Source organism: Solea solea, chromosome 10 (genome assembly GCF_958295425.1).
Source record: "Solea solea chromosome 10, fSolSol10.1, whole genome shotgun sequence".
NCBI classification, from domain to species: domain Eukaryota; kingdom Metazoa; phylum Chordata; class Actinopteri; order Pleuronectiformes; family Soleidae; genus Solea; species Solea solea.
Genome location: NC_081143.1, coordinates 20,589,902 through 20,605,795, shown reverse-complemented (window position 1 = coordinate 20,605,795; position 15,894 = coordinate 20,589,902). Strand labels below are relative to the sequence as shown.

At 43.0% G+C, this 15,894-nt stretch overlaps 1 protein-coding gene across 2 annotated transcripts in view; it reads left to right on the top strand.

Annotated features, from left to right (window-relative positions):
• Positions 1-3,528: 3,528 nt before the first annotated feature.
• Positions 3,529-15,894, top strand: part of adcy9 (adenylate cyclase 9) — a 36,348-nt gene continuing 23,982 nt past the window's right edge. For both annotated transcript variants that reach the window (XM_058640426.1, XM_058640425.1), the window contains exon 1: positions 3,529-7,668. In XM_058640426.1, coding sequence (XP_058496409.1) covers positions 5,766-7,668 — 1,903 coding nt within the window. In that variant the 5' untranslated portion in view covers positions 3,529-5,765. The remainder of the gene's footprint in view (positions 7,669-15,894) is intronic.

Sequence of the window (15,894 nt, the reverse complement as noted above, 5' to 3'; positions counted from 1 at the left end):
AAGCCAAGAAAATACAGCTGTTTCTTTACTGTATTATATTGTATTTTCCGTACATCTCTGCCTGTGTACAGCTTCATAAAGGAAAGTAAAAGCCCCATTAGAGGAAAAAAATAACATCTGTTGGTTAAATATCTCCTGCATGCAGTGACTAGAAACAGCCACGGGGAGGCGTCTTTATTCAATCAGAGTGACTGAGAAGGAGGGTGCCTGCAATGCCGGAGGCAGTAGTTTCAGGCACCGGCAGTTTCAGGCGGTTACCGTTTTGTCTTAACAGCGCCACCAGTTGGACACGACGGCATATAGCGCTTTAATTATCATTGCTCCAGCAGAGCAGTTAATGCCGGATTGACGACGTGAAAAGAGGTATGAATGCTTGAATTACACGAGGAACTTTATGTAAGCTGTTCTAAGGGTACTCAAACTACTTTGTTATAAAGTAGGACGATATTTTTCATCGTTTTAATTCAAAACGGCCATTTAACGAATTAAATAAGTGCTTACCAAACCAGAGTTTCTGGTTATTTGTTGAAACAGTGATATAGAACAGCCTGTACATTGTTATTTGAGATGATTCAATATTTGGTTAAGGTTTGGTGGCTCTTTCTGGTTAAAACGGAGGGAAAACGAGTTTTCTAATTTACAAAGGTGTGTAGGCTATGAATGTATAATGAAGATCAGAGACACAATAGTAACACAATAGTAGATTGTTTCACTTTAAAAATAAACAAATAAAACAAATGCATGAACATTTGGAGTGCTAAAGTCATTATTTTCACATTCACGTAAAATAAAAAAAACCCAAGTCATTCTAAATTTCATAGCTTATGATTTTTGACTTTACCTGAAAATTAGGTAATTATGAGGATTATTACACAAATCGGGTCACATTAGTGTTAGTATTTGGGTGAAATAAACCTTTAAATATATAAAGAAAGTAGTACCGCACAACGTAGTATTTGGCTGTTAATAAACCTTCAAAATCATGGAGTTGGTGATTGGGTGGAATAACCCTTTACAAAAAAATGCTGCAGTTTCTACACCGTCGTTAGGTGGCGCAAACGGTAGTCGCCTGAAACTACTCTCTCCGGCATTGAAGGCACATTCTATTGGAGTGACTGCTTAACAGGGAACGGTACAAAGACGTTTTATGTCTTTATAACAGCTGCATTTATTAGTGGAAAATCTCCATGACCATATGATTAAAAAAAATATGAAAGGAGTCCATAGAGAGAAGAAGCCCCACAGAGCGAAAGAGACAACACAAATCTAAAAATGACCGGTAAATAAGTTTGACAATGTAAGGTTGAGCAAAACAGTTCAGGATGTTCTGTATGAAGAATCGTATAAATTATGAATTCAGAATATGACTCAAAGAAATGCTGCTTAATTTGTTTACAAACGTCCTTGTGTTTGTCAGCTGATGGACTAAATCATATCATATCTCAGGTTGAAACCATGTACTGTAAAGGTTAACAGTACATTTGTCGATGGCCAAAATCTGGCATATTAATAGTTTAATGTCCGTTGCAATTTCCCTATTAAATTAATAAATGAATAAAATACGTAACGTCTGACAAGAATCAAACCAAACAATGTCGAACTGTGGATCAGTTAAAAAGACTTTAAACATCCTGAAAACATGTGTTAATCTCCAGCATTTGGCAAGGAAATGTCTAAAATCTCAATATTTGTAACAGAGAAGTCTGTATTTAGCGACAGCACTGCTGAAAGCCTGCGATCGTGAGCCAAATCACAAACCGTTCAGCTGTATTTCAGTCTAGTAACAGACAGAGTCTGTGCTCCGGTCATGCAGGAAATACTGAACTAATGTTTTTAATTAACTGACTCCAATGATTCGGTTACACCCAGAACAACTGCTTTGCTCGTCAATAGTTTGTGGAAGGGCCACACGGCTGATGTAGTAGTTAGCACTCTTGCCTTTGCAGCAAGAACGCCCGAAACCAGGGCCTTTCTGCATGGAGTTTGCATGTTCTCCCTGTGTGTGCTTGGGTTTCCTCCGGGTTCTCTCTGGGTTCTCCTGCTTCCTCCAGTCCAAAAACATGCAATATGGGGATTAAGTAAATTGGACACTCTGTAGGTGTGAGAGTGAATAGTTGTTTGTCTCTATATGGCCCTGTGATGGACTGGTGAACAATCATCCTATGTCAGCTGAGGCACAGTGACCCTCATGTGGAGGATACAGCAGTATCCAATGGATTTTTCACTACCTGCAGTTTTACCGAATATTATAAAACTTTGACCTCAGCCACATTTCATCAAATATGTGCACGACAACCTGCAGGTTTCCCTGAAGTGAACTTTCCCAGAGCAATCAATAAAATATGACACCACAACACAAACACACTCAGGCATGTACAGCGAGCGTAAATGTGCATGTGAGCTCATATTCAGCGTGTGTGATCGGTGTTTGCCGAGGTGACCAGCAGTACTCCCAGGTTTCGGTCACAGTGTTGTTAACACAGACTTATCAGTGTGGCTTTATCGACTCTGCAAACAGACCCTTGTAAGCTCTTCAACAAAAGATCCACACCACACACACACTGCAAAAACACACAATTCAATGGGGGGTTATTTGTTTTATTGGATTTAGAGTTTCAACATTATTACTTCTTCAAAGGAGTAACACACACACACACACACACACACACACACACACACTGAATCAGCAATGTATCTTCTTCTCATTCATCTGCTTATCATAATCTCATCACTTAATTCCATAGACACACAGTGTTTTTAGAAATATAAACGAAGCACACTCTTTGTTTTTACTTTTTTCTGCTTGAACTTAAAGACTGAATAATCACAACTCTATCCAAATATTTATTCTTATAGTCTTTTATTGTATTTTCCCTTCATATATCTATATATTTCCCCCGACATTAATGTACCTCGTTTGATTTTGTCCCAGTTTCAACAAGTTTGAAATCATTTGGCGTACAAATAAAAAAAATATAACATACACATTACTATTGTGCATCGTTGTATTGTGTTCTACTATAAAAACTGTCCAAGGGAATTTGTTTTTACTCTTTGACTGCAAGAATGCATTTTGAACATTGATATGTTGCATTATTTTAAATGTAAATGAGGATTTATTGGCAGGAATGAAATATACTACTCACAGGTGTATTTGTAGGCGTGTGTACTACTAATTTGAAAACTAATTTGTTTTTTTTATAGTTTTAGTACGGTTTTTGTTTTTATACTATGCAAGGGCCTTGCTTTTTGGAGGCTGCCATCTTGTGCAGCATTTTGAAGAGAGGATGCATACCATAAAAACAAAGTAAGACATCCTTTTAGGTACACCAAGGCCACCGTAGTTCGCTGACACACTTGTAATCCTCCATTTGTTCCAATAATTATTTGGTATTATTGGTTCATCTTAATACCACACACACACACACACACACAGAGATTATATATAATCTCTTAACTCACCGGAAATAGTGTTTCTCCAAAGTGTGGTTTACTTGACAGTTTGGTCCCAACAACCCACACCGCCGCAAGTGGCTGGGGGAGGATTTCCGACCCAGTCAGAGCGAAGATGGTGGCGGCTCAGGGAGAGGAATTCTCCCGGAGAAGACGCACAAAGTAGCCGTTGAACTCCGGCTGCAGCTCGGCTTTTATTGTTGCTCCCCCCCCAGCCCTGGAGCAGACAGAGAGACTTGAGTGTGAGAGGGGAAAGGGTGGCAACCAGCGGCGGACGGAAGAGGACGCACCACAGCCAGAGCGCGCAGCCTTGTGTTTGTTGGACACATGCATGCCAGCGAAAACTAGTGCTGCCCAGACCCGAGGAATTGCTTTGCGATAAGGAGACACTGCTGTTTATGAGGGGGGCGTCTTTTAATTATCTCACTGTGGAGATATCCGCGGGCTTTCCTGCATTGCTCTGGGGATTTTCTACTTCTTTGCTCTGGGGGAATGCGAGGGCAGGAAATCCAGCCTCTGCTCCAAATAACCAGAGACTCCTAACTGGGTCTCCTCTTCAAACGCAGGAAATACGGCCTGGGAAAAAAAGTTTGGGAGCTTTTGGAAACGAGAAGGGGGCTTCCCCCCCCACCACAGTTGTTTATGTTTTGCACGCGTTTTGCGACTTGGTTTTGAAGTGTCGCGTGTTTGTATTTGTATGAAGCGCTGCTGTTGTTTCACAGAGTGAGTTGAAGACGAGCGTTTAGATGTTAACACGCCGTTGGTGTTGTTATTGCAGGCGTTTTTGATCATCACTATTTATAGACCAGCCTGTCCCGAACGAGGCTGTTCCTCATAGCTGTAGCCTATGTTTTGCCAACTGCGCGCAACAAGTTGCAGACACTCCCAGCAGAGGCAAAGCTTCGCTAAACTGGGCGAGTGGATGGTATTTTCTGCGCTTCTCTTTTCGGATTACGCTTCTGTGGATCGCGCACAGCCCTCGCCGACCCCCTCTTTGGAAGGCAGAGGGGGGAATAAACCGTGGAGATCCGAAGAGGCAGTCCAGGAAAGGACGGGGCTGGATCCGTGGGAACAGGCCTGCCTGTCAGGCCTTTCATGATCCCATTCCTGGACTGGACAGGACTCCAAAATAACTCAGTCTGGATTATTTGCAAGGACCCGCTGGATTAAAGATGGAAGAAGAGTGTGTGAAGGTGCGAAATGCAAAATCCCTTTCCCACCAAGTTATACATGAAAGGATGTAGTGGAAGTTAAAGTGGTCAGAATTTCAAATTACACACTTTTTCTTTTCTTTTTACATAATTAACGGAATGAATAGTTTATCTACATGATAGACTAAGTCTAATTTAGAACACGCAATATAGCAGCTATACACCGATGTTACATCAAAGTGATTAAATTATTACTTTTGACTATATATTTTTACTTTTTGTAGTTTTGATGCGGGGTTTTCATATTTTAATAGCACTTTAGGGGGGATTTGAAACAAAGGGAACACGTCGTGGAGACACAGGGACATAGTGACTTTTGGAGCCAGCTGTTGACAGCCTGCATCAATAACTGCTCATTCATTCAAACCCCGGACCTGAGCGCGCGTGTGTGTGTGTGTGTGTGTGTGTGTGTGTTTTATCCTCCTGCCTCATGCCAACAATTCGGGATGAAGAAAGAATCTGGGTATTTCCCTGAAGCTGTCTTGACTGTGTGATGCCAGCAGCATCGACACACCACGCACATCCAGAGGAGGTCATTTCCAGTCATGTAACGTCAGGAGCGACTTGATTCCCCCCCCTACACACACACACATACACACACACGCGCGCGCGCGCGCACACACACACGTTGCATCACCACGAACTAGTCCTTTTCCGAGAAGGATGTTCAAGTCAGGGGGCAGAAAGAGTGATGACAGTGTTTTTACCGCAGCTGGAGAGAACGCCGGGCTCAAACCCAGAGCCTCTTTGGAGAGAGGGATGCGTGTAATGTGAGTACTGACGCAAAACCCGAGGTCGGATAATGGACTGCTCAAGAAACTGGAACGGCGCGTGTTGTGTGAGTGAGTGTGGAGACTGCTGTGTGCGTAGACGTCACGTATGTTCGGCGCTCACCATTCATGCAGTGTGATCATTCCAGCAAGCACCTCTGCACTCTCTCTCTCTCTCTCTGTCTCTGTCTGTGTCTCTCCCTCTCTCCCTCTCTCCTCCTCGCCGTGCCACATGTGCACACACGCACCCACGTCTGTAGTGGCCTGAGCGCCATCAGAAGACACTATTAATATTCAACAGCCCCCTCGTTTTCCCGTCACGTCACTCAATATGGCCACTCTGCAACAGCACCGGCAGCTCCTGATGCGTGGAACCGAAGTCAGCTGCGACTCCAGCGGAGACGGAGCCGTGACCGTGCGAATCAACAACAGCGCGCCACACGTGCATCGACATGAGCCGCTGAGGGCTGCCAACTGTGGAGCTGGAGGAGCTGGAGGCTGTGGGACTGCGAGTACTGTGAACCCTGACCCCCACAAATACAGCATTTCCTCCAGCTGCAGCTCGGCAGAGTCCAGGCCAGCTGTGACCTCTGCTTTGAGGGTCCACAGGAAGGCACCACCGTTGTTTGAACGCTCTGCAGCCCAATGCTGGGACCCCAAATTTGACTCAGCCATCCTGGAAGAGGCGTGTCAAGAGAGGTGTTTTCCTCAGACACAGAGGCGTTTCCGTTATGTCCTGTTCTACCTTGCAGTGGCAGCTGTACTCTGGGGGGTGTACTTTGGGGTCAATAATACCCGCTGCAGCCCTTTGACCTTTCTAGCACCCACAGTCTCCTTTTTGGTCTTTTTAGTGCTCCTTTTTTTGTTCACATTCACACAGCCCTACACGTGGCTGTACAACCAAACCTCCCTGCTCCTGATAGCGGTCACCTTCGCTATTACCTTAGCTCCACAGATACAGACTGCTGGTTACACTGAGCTGGAGTGGGCCGGTGGTGGGAATGCCTCATATCACTCACCAGATGCTATAAACTATAAACCACAAACTATAACCCTCTGCATCTCCCCTGTAGGCACCTTCTCCCTGTGCATGGAGGTTCTGCTGTTGTTATACAGTGTCCTCCATGTCCGTCTGTATGCCTCAGTGATGCTCGGGCTTCTCTATTCTATTTTATTTGAAGCACTAGGATGGCTCCCCTTGCTTCAAAGCAATTATGAATCTGGCAGAAGGGATACTGGAGCAGAGGGTTCAGGCTCCGATTGGGAAGGAGACACACTCCGCTGGCTTGGTCCAGCCAAAGCTCTGCTCCATTTGTGTGCTCATGTCATTGGCATCCACCTGTTTATCATGTCAGAGGTTCGTTCCCGCAGCACCTTCCTCAAAGTGGGCCAGGCTATCATGCATGGCAAAGACTTGGAGGTGGAGAAGGCCTTGAAGGAACGCATGATTCACTCAGTCATGCCACGGAGAGTTGCAGACGAGCTGATGAAGCAGGGCGACGATGAGGGTGGTGGGGAGAACTCCGGCAAGCGTTATTCCTCTGGTGCTTGTTCTGCCTCAGCCATCTCTGTGGGTGGTGGAGGAAACTGCGGAGCTTCACAAGCCCAAAGTACCACAAGCCCCAAAAATCACCCTCACAACAATCACAAACGCAAGAAGACCTCCATCCCCCGTGGACAGATAATATTTAGGCCCTTCAACATGAAACGCATGGAGCCTGTGAGCATCCTCTTTGCAGACATTGTGGGTTTCACCAGAATGTCTGCCAATAAGTCAGCACCAGCCTTGGTGGGACTTCTCAATGACCTGTTTGGACGTTTTGACCGGCTCTGTGAACTAACTCATTGTGAGAAGATCAGCACCCTGGGAGATTGCTACTACTGCGTAGCAGGTTGCCCTGAGCCCAGACCGGACCACGCCTACTGCTGTGTTGAGATGGGTCTGGGCATGATCCAGGCCATCGAACAGTTCTGTCAGGAGACGCGTGAGACTGTCAACATGCGAGTTGGTGTCCACACAGGCACTGTTCTCTGTGGGATCCTGGGAATTAAACGCTTCAAGTTTGATGTGTGGTCGAACGATGTCAATCTGGCTAACCTGATGGAGCAGCTGGGCGTGGCAGGAAAGGTCCACCTGTCAGAGGCCACTGCCCGATTCCTGGATGACCGCTACCAGAGGGAGGATGGGCGGGTGGCGGAGAGAGCCGGGGAGAGTGTGGTGGAGAAACTCAAGGGTAAGTCAGCTGGTCACCTCTGACTTGTTTATGAGTTTGTTGAATGAACTGAACCTTACTTTACAGGAGTTGGACGGTAAAGACACAAGATGGTCACAAAGACTGGTCTTAAATGCAGGTTCCGCTAATCATTGATTTGACCTTAATAACCATATCAAAGGGAAAAAAAGGAAAGTTTACTGAGTTTGTGATAACATGCTGAGCATCAAAGTTGTGATAAAAATCTGGACAGTGCAGCAAGTGCTACAAATAAACGATAACGATGAGGCTGTTCAGACGTGTATAGGGCAAAGGTTGATGGGCTACATTGTCTAAACAAGGTCACAGGGTTGTGTGGGGTCACGACATGCTGAGGCGGCATCGAAATATGTTATCTGACAAGTTTGTCCTGTTGAAACAACATAAGATTAGAGCTCCAGGAAGAGCGGTGTGTTTGGATTCATATCAGCTGGATCTCGTTCAACATTCAGTAGCAGTCAATATATAATAATTACTACTGCCTTTGATGATTTATGTTGATCTGTAAATAATCCAAAATGATATTCTCGGATATAGAACTCTCCTCACTGATGTATGTAACCCGCTCTGTAAGGTTCCTAATTAAGCTGTTAGTTGTGTCAGACTTTTAATGAATAATGAATTTATTATTATGTAGTGGACAGAAAGTAGGTTCTATTCAACTATGATGACAGGCATGTCCAAAGTCCAGCCCTCGGTCAGATTGTGTACGGCCCGCAGCTCCGGCTTTGTATGTATTATTTATAGCCCGGGGTGGAGTCAAACAGGAAATCGGCCTCAGTCACGTGTCACCCCCTTTATATCAGCTAATAAAGTTGCACCTAGAACCCAGAGTCCTGGGTTTAAAACCCACCTGTGACGGACGGATTCATGCACTCATCTCATATTATGTTATTTGACTCCATCATGTGAAAGAAAGGCAGTTTTTATTTATTTATTTTTTTTTAGGTTTTTTTCCACTCCTGAGATTTGGTTACATTGTCATTTAGGAATGATAATTGTGACAATGAAAATTAAATTGTTACAAAACAGTTTATTGTATGTACTTTTTAAAAAAAAGGTCTGAATGTACCATAGACCTCCGGATCTCTTCACATTATCAAATCTGGCCCCTGTCCTAAGAGATGCTTGCTGGGGACTTGCCTACTCATGGACAGCTCTGGCACAAGGATAGCATAGAAAGGATATACACACACTACATGGATAGCTATGATATATGATTGTGTCTCATATAGTCCTTATATTATATTATATCATATATTCTTCGTCCAGTTCTAAGTCTATAACCTCCATTGGCTGTTTGTCCTGCTGTCTCTGTTTGTGGCTTGTTGTTGGAGCTAGAGATCACAGTTGATAAGAGGAGGGCTGACCGGCTTTACTGTGCTGAGGCAGGTATTGTAATGGATTCCATTGGATTGAACAGCTGATCACCATATTGCTCCCATCACTAGAAGAATAGAAGTGTGATGGTGCAGAGAATAGATTGACAGTTGCTTGAAAATGTGGGTGGAAATTTGACACCGCAGTCTACTCTCAGTCCCGCCGCACATCGTTTGCTAAGTGGCAATAAAGGAATTTGTTTTAGTGGTGTTAAGTAATTCATGCAGTTAACATATTCTTTACTCGAGAGAACTTTAAAGAAAAAAAAAAAAAGCACACATAATAGGACCTTACATTTAGTACAATAAAAAGAAAACAGAGATGGGTACCGTAACTAAAATACCAAGATTTGCTTGCTTGTCTTAACACATACACACTTAGTCTGGCTCAATACTCAGCATCAATGGAGCTAATCTTGCCAGCAGGGAATTCCTCGCGGGCCGCCTGAACTTAGGTCACTTGCAAACAGAGACTGTCTGTTCTATTGTCAGGCCTTATGTCAGAGTGCATTCACACTTGGCTCTAAATGGTGCCATCACTCTCTATTTACAGACTGGTGAACAGCAACAGAGTGAGAGATTGACATGCAGCTTTTGTTGAGGGAGAGAAAAGGGGGAGAGTAGCATCGAGTTTCCCCGCTGAAACAGAGGCTCACAGTTTCCTGCTCAGAGCAAGAGGCGACCTTTTGAATATTTGTTTCTGTGGCAAAGACAAATGAGGTTTGACAGGTTTCTGGAGATACATGACAGTGATAATTATCATAATAGTTAGTGATGTAACAGTCCTAATGGGGAAGCTTGCAGTATTACAGGTTTGTGAATAGTTAAAGGGAATACATATTTGTATTATAACTATAACCGTTTGCCAGGGATAGGTCATACCAACAGAAAACTTTAAAAAAATGTTTCAAGCTTCCTCAGAAGTCTACATAGTAGGCCTCTGGACTTGCTTCAGTGTTCTTGAAGACAAGGTTAGGATGACCTGGATAACTGAGAGCCTCCATAGACACATTTCAAGAAAATTATCATTCAAAAACAAGTGTCTCAATTCACAGTTTGTGAATTGTTCTGTTGTTTGCTGGACACTCTTCACTAGTTTCATGTGACATTTCAGCCTTTGTGTAGATACCTTATAACTAAACCCACTGTCATGTCTAACTTCTTTTACACTCCATGGCCTGTACTGTACAGTAAAATGCACATTGATAAAACAAAACATCACTATCTCTTTCCATCCTCTTCTCCTCTATCTGAAACTCAAAATCACCACTCAATTATTTGATTAGAAAAGAAGTTGCGCTGAAGTTAGAAAAAGCTTAAGTTCGGACAGTTTTGAAACTGCCGTACATGCCGATTGTTCCTCTTGTCTTTTGCTTTGCTTAGTTTTAACATGAGTGAAATGCTGAATAATGCTAATGCACCAGTTTCATTTTTCACCTTGCTCTCACTGCCTTGTCCCTTTGACACGCCATGTGCCCCCCTCTGCTTTTCATTATCCTGGTTATGTTATCACATTTAATGCCTCAGACTCTCACCTGTCACCCAGGTCTGTGCATATGGTCTGTTGTGTAACACTGCTTTAGAGCTGTTGGTCTGTCTTTGGACAAGGATTTGCTCTAGAGGGCTCAGCACACTGATGGAGTCGCCTCAGACAACGTGCTTCCAACCATTCTCTCTCTCTGTTAGTCTCTAAACACCCATCACCTTCCTGTCCTTTAAACAACAACCAGCAAACCATGACATCTGCCAGATGGTGTAAGACACAGTACTGGTTGTGTCTGAAGTGCAATCTTATCTAAATGGTCCATGAAACAAGTCTCCCATCAAGGTGCAGTACATGGAAGGGATGAGTCATAGCTTTGTTGACAAATTAGTGAATTATGCATTTATGCAGTGAGGAATTTAAATAACAAAGTCTCACAGAAGTCTAGAGACATTACATTACATTACATTACAGATGAGTTTATTAATGAAGTTAAGTGTGAGCTGTGTGTTTTCAAACTGTTTAGCATGTGATCAGGCTTGGGACCGGCACTGGGTGGACACTGGATGTAGCCCCCGCGGCTGAGGTTAATTGAGAGTGCTCAATTATCCCAATCAATGGGGATTGGGTACCTTGTTCAGAGGTAAATTGTCTGGATTTGATGTGGTAACTGATGAGTTTGGTGCTCTCACTGTGGCAGCTACATACATACTACTGCATTTTCATTTTCAAATGTATAGATTCTGCATTGCTTTACTGCCATATGCCGGCTGTCCACAGTACCTTGACATTGTTTTAGTTTAAGAATTGTGGGACTGAGTTTTAGTCTGGATGGGCAACATTGGAGACCTTTAGAAATAACGATGCAGTTGAGCTCATTCAGTCTGCGATAGGTTCTTATTGGCCTTGGTGAGACCATCAGTTGTGGAAGAAAAGCTCTGTTACCTTACATTCAGTTTCACTTCCAGCGTGTTGTTTTTCTCTTGTTTCTCATTAGTTGTACTTTCAGAGCAGAAAAGAATCCAGTTCTTACTAGTATGCACATGCCTGGTATACCTGTGGGTGGATGTGATATATGTCTTTATACGGCGTGTCAGTATGGATGCAGATCACTTCTGAATCACCTGGGTCTCTGGCTGCTGCTTGCCCCCCTGCCCAACTCTTGCATTCCCTCCATCCTCTCTTATTCACAAGCACATATTTGAGTGCAGGTGGTGGCTTTTCTACCCTTGGTGTTTGTTTAGCTGGTCTTTAAATCCTGCCTATATTCATTTTCTGTGCTGGCGACAGTCATGTTAAGTCTGTCTCACCAGATGATGAATTTTAAAAGCCTGTAAATTATTTCCACAGAAATCTGTTCATGTTGAATCGTATTTTTAACATTTAAAAATAAAAGTGAAAATGAGATATGGAAATATGGAAATTCAAAGGCTTTTAAAATTCAAAACCTGGGGAGTCAGATTTACTTCAGATGTGTTTCGTTTTCACGTTGTGAGTCATCAGAGTTTTTGCATATTTTAGAATGATAAATTGAGTACATGTTTGCAGGTCTGCCATTGTTTCAACCATAATCCAGAACTCAACGAGATATTTTGAAAGTTTTTCGCTGGAATTTGACTAGTTGGCGGTGGCCAACAACCACAAGATTGTAATTCTTCTTTGTCTGTAGAAACAAACACATCGCAGTGTGGTGTAGTGTGAAGTTCATGCCCTTGGGCTGATTAATCACTTTTTTGTGTATTGATTGACAAGTTCCTGACAGTGAAAACATCCTTTTGTTTTCTCCTTTGGAAGTCACGGAAAGTAAATTCATCATCTAAATCAGCATAATAAACTAGCAGAAGTCCACTGACCCTGATCTAAGTACCAGACGTAATGGAAATGCAATCACAAGTTTGTGTATTAAACTAGTAGGTCAAGGCACAGAGTTAAGAATCCCTCATTCATTCATATCATGTTTATACATTTCCGACTTTGACTCAGGTTGTCTGGACGTCTGTTATCTCGTTTCTCATCAGCCTTGTACTGTTCAGACTTTTCCTCACAGACAGCGTGTTGACGTGTCACAGTATAAAACACTGGTGTGTGTATATAATAAAATGAGCAATGGCTGAGTTACATCCATGTGACTCACTATCTTACTGGAACACTACAATATATAATAATTGGATACCCCAGGGTTTTTTTTTTGAAGTGTGGACCCCATTAACATCCGTCCTCGTGGCCGTATCGAGCTACAGGTCTGAACAGTCGTAATGCGTACTGAATGCGATCTGATCCGATCACAAAAACCACATGGTTTCACGTTGGTTAGAGACCACATTCTCAGCTGACATCTTCTGATCAGCGTTTTTGTAATGCTGATCAATGCTCCATGCGTTTAATGGCGTGTTTCCACTGAGTGGAATGGTAGGGTTTAGTACGGTATGCATTTGTTTGCTTTTGCATTAGTAGCAGTACCAAAATAACTGGCTCAACCATTTCCTTTTGTGGGTACCCTTTCCTTGGGATACGAGAGTAAAGGTATGTAGGGTGGAGCTAGACCCGAGACTCCCTTGCGACTGGTGTTTCTTCAACACCTGCAGTCTATTCTCATACAAAGTTTGGTGTATTTTTGAGACAAACAGCCACAAACTAAGCAGAAAGAAATTAGCTGCTGTGTTGTGTTCGATGTCATTGTTCGTTGTCGGGTACACTGGTACAACGTCACGCTACGTACCAAGCCTATCATGTAAGGAAGTTCTGTCGAAAAACGCCAACCAAACTGCACCGTACTGTACCAAACCAGACTGTTCCATGATGAAAACACAGCTTAAGTGTCCTTTCTCTCTGCTGCATTATGCATCTCCTCTTCAGATCTTCAGTCATAGAGCTGCGATGTGTTTTTATAATTAAGATAATATATTAAAGAAAATGACTGATTTAAGTCTGTGTGACTTAGACAGACACAGAGGTTGAAAACAAATCAGTCTGTCATAGTGCATTTGTGAGAGAGCTATGATGCTCTGTATAAAGTTTGGAGGAGGCTTGTTTTCAGGTCTGTGACCCATCATGGAGCTACTTTTACCTCCCTGATTTACAGATGTACTGTCACTGTAAGGTTCAAGGTTAACTGTCATCACTAGTAGGTAGTAGTAGGTGGTCTGTGTTTCTCACTGTGAGTCTGGCTCATGGTGTGTATTAGAGCTGCACAATATGGTCATCAAGATATACTTTTTTCAGTTTTTTTTCAACAAACCAAACTTTTTCTTTGGGCCTAAATTCCTGCAGTACTGTAGAATTTGGTTAAATTTCAATTCTTTTGAAATGAATTATGCAGCCCTATATGTATGATAATAGAATGACAAGAAAATACTGTCCAGTATCGTCACAGTGCACGTTTCAATGTGAAAACAGAAATCCGGGCATGATACACATTCACAGTAAGGAGACATGAAACTATTTTAATAGGGATTCATACATTTGTATGATACTTTGATACATCCTGTTATCTGTCTGACATGGTCATCTCAGACACTGCTCCATTCTGGTTCAGATCTTACCTCACAGGGTGCTCCTTTACAGCCTCATCGCATCTGCTTCCCACTGGAGTCCCCCAAGGCGCAGTACTGGGGCCCCTCCTCTTTACTTTTTACACTTCTTCCTTGGGTGCATTCATCTGCTCACATGGTTTCTCATACCCCTGCAATGTTGTTGACACACAGCTTTATCTCAGTCTAAGTGCTGATCTCTGATGGATCATGCTTCTGCTCAACCTCTCCAAGATATAGTCTCATGCTGACCATGTTGCATCTGTTGTCCAGACATGTGGCTCCACACTGTACAACATTAGAAAACAGTCCTTACTTGAACATGACTCAAGACGAAAACCCAGTCTTGGTACAGGCCATGGTCATCCCCCACCTCAACTATTGTAATGACCTTCTTCTCATTTCCAGTGAAACCGCTGCAAATAATCAAGAACACAGCTGTGTGGCTGGTCGTAAACCAACCTAAAAGCGGACATGTCATAGGCAGAGTGGGTGTGCACCTACATTATGTGAACTGGACTATTCAGGCTTATGCTCCTTCTTGACCACTGCATACCTCCTATGAATGCTGCTGTTTTGACCTAGTTTCTATTGAGTCATCACCATCACCAGGTGTGAAGTTTCATTGGTTACAGGGGAGTGGCCAACACAGCTGTAACCAATCAGCCCCTAATCAGGTGTTTTTAAAAAAAAAAAAAGAAGCTTCATTGAAGTTTCGTTGGCTACAGGGGAGTGGCCAACACAGTCGTCCTGCTCTGTCCTCCCCTACACACAAGGTAATCTGAGACCAGATTATTCTCACTTTTGGTTCCCCAACGGTAGTAAGAGGTAGAAGAGGAACCTTAAATGTTCTAAATCGCTTTGAATCAAAGCATTTTTCCAAATGACAACATTTAAATGTAACAGATTGTATGAGTGTTGATCAATAAGACTGTTGTTTAGTTTGTTGCAATATTTTTGCTACAGATTTAGTCTTATCCTACAGTCATGGCAGTCACTGTCTCTCCACTGTCAGTCTGACAGTCTTGCCACAATGTTAAATTCACCTCACCTGTAATTGATGGAGTAAAAAATGGCTCTTTCACACCAAGACACAAACAAACTTCCAGAGTAGATCTACCTGATTTTCTATTGTTGTACTACGACTACACGTGTGGATATAGAACTATTAACATTATAGTCTTGTAGGGGGTGCATGCTGATTATGTTATAGTATTGCAGTATGTATTTTCTTGAGAAAAGGTATGGTACGAAAAATATAGGAGAGGAACGCAGCAATTATAAGCAGTACCTGCTACAGAAAAGTCTAAATAGTAATCCGGTTGTGCTCTGTCTTGGTCTTGCTCTCCTAATACACCTGTAATCACACCTGAGTCACTAGTCTTGAAGCATTTGCACTGCCATCCCATTTAGTCTTTTATTTAACCACGCCACATGTTTCACTGCAAGTTTGTCATTCCTGTTGCCAAAGAATGTGTTGAGTCAACCCTGTGTGTGTGTGAGTGTGTGTGTTCATAATTGATAAGCATGCCCAGCCCTGTCCTAGTCTGATTAGAGGCGTGTGCATAAACACATGTTGTCGCAGTTCTCATTTGAAGACATAATTGTGCACTCACTGCCACTTTATTAGGTACAGCTGTCCATATACTTGGTAAAGCATATCTTATCAGCCAGTCACTTGGGGGCAACGCAGTCCGTTGAGTTGTGAAGACATTGTCAGAAAGACAATAGGAAGAAAGGTGTGTTTAGTGAGTTTGAGTTTGCCAGACAGGCTAGAGTATTTCAGAAACTGCACATTCACTGGGATTTTCACACA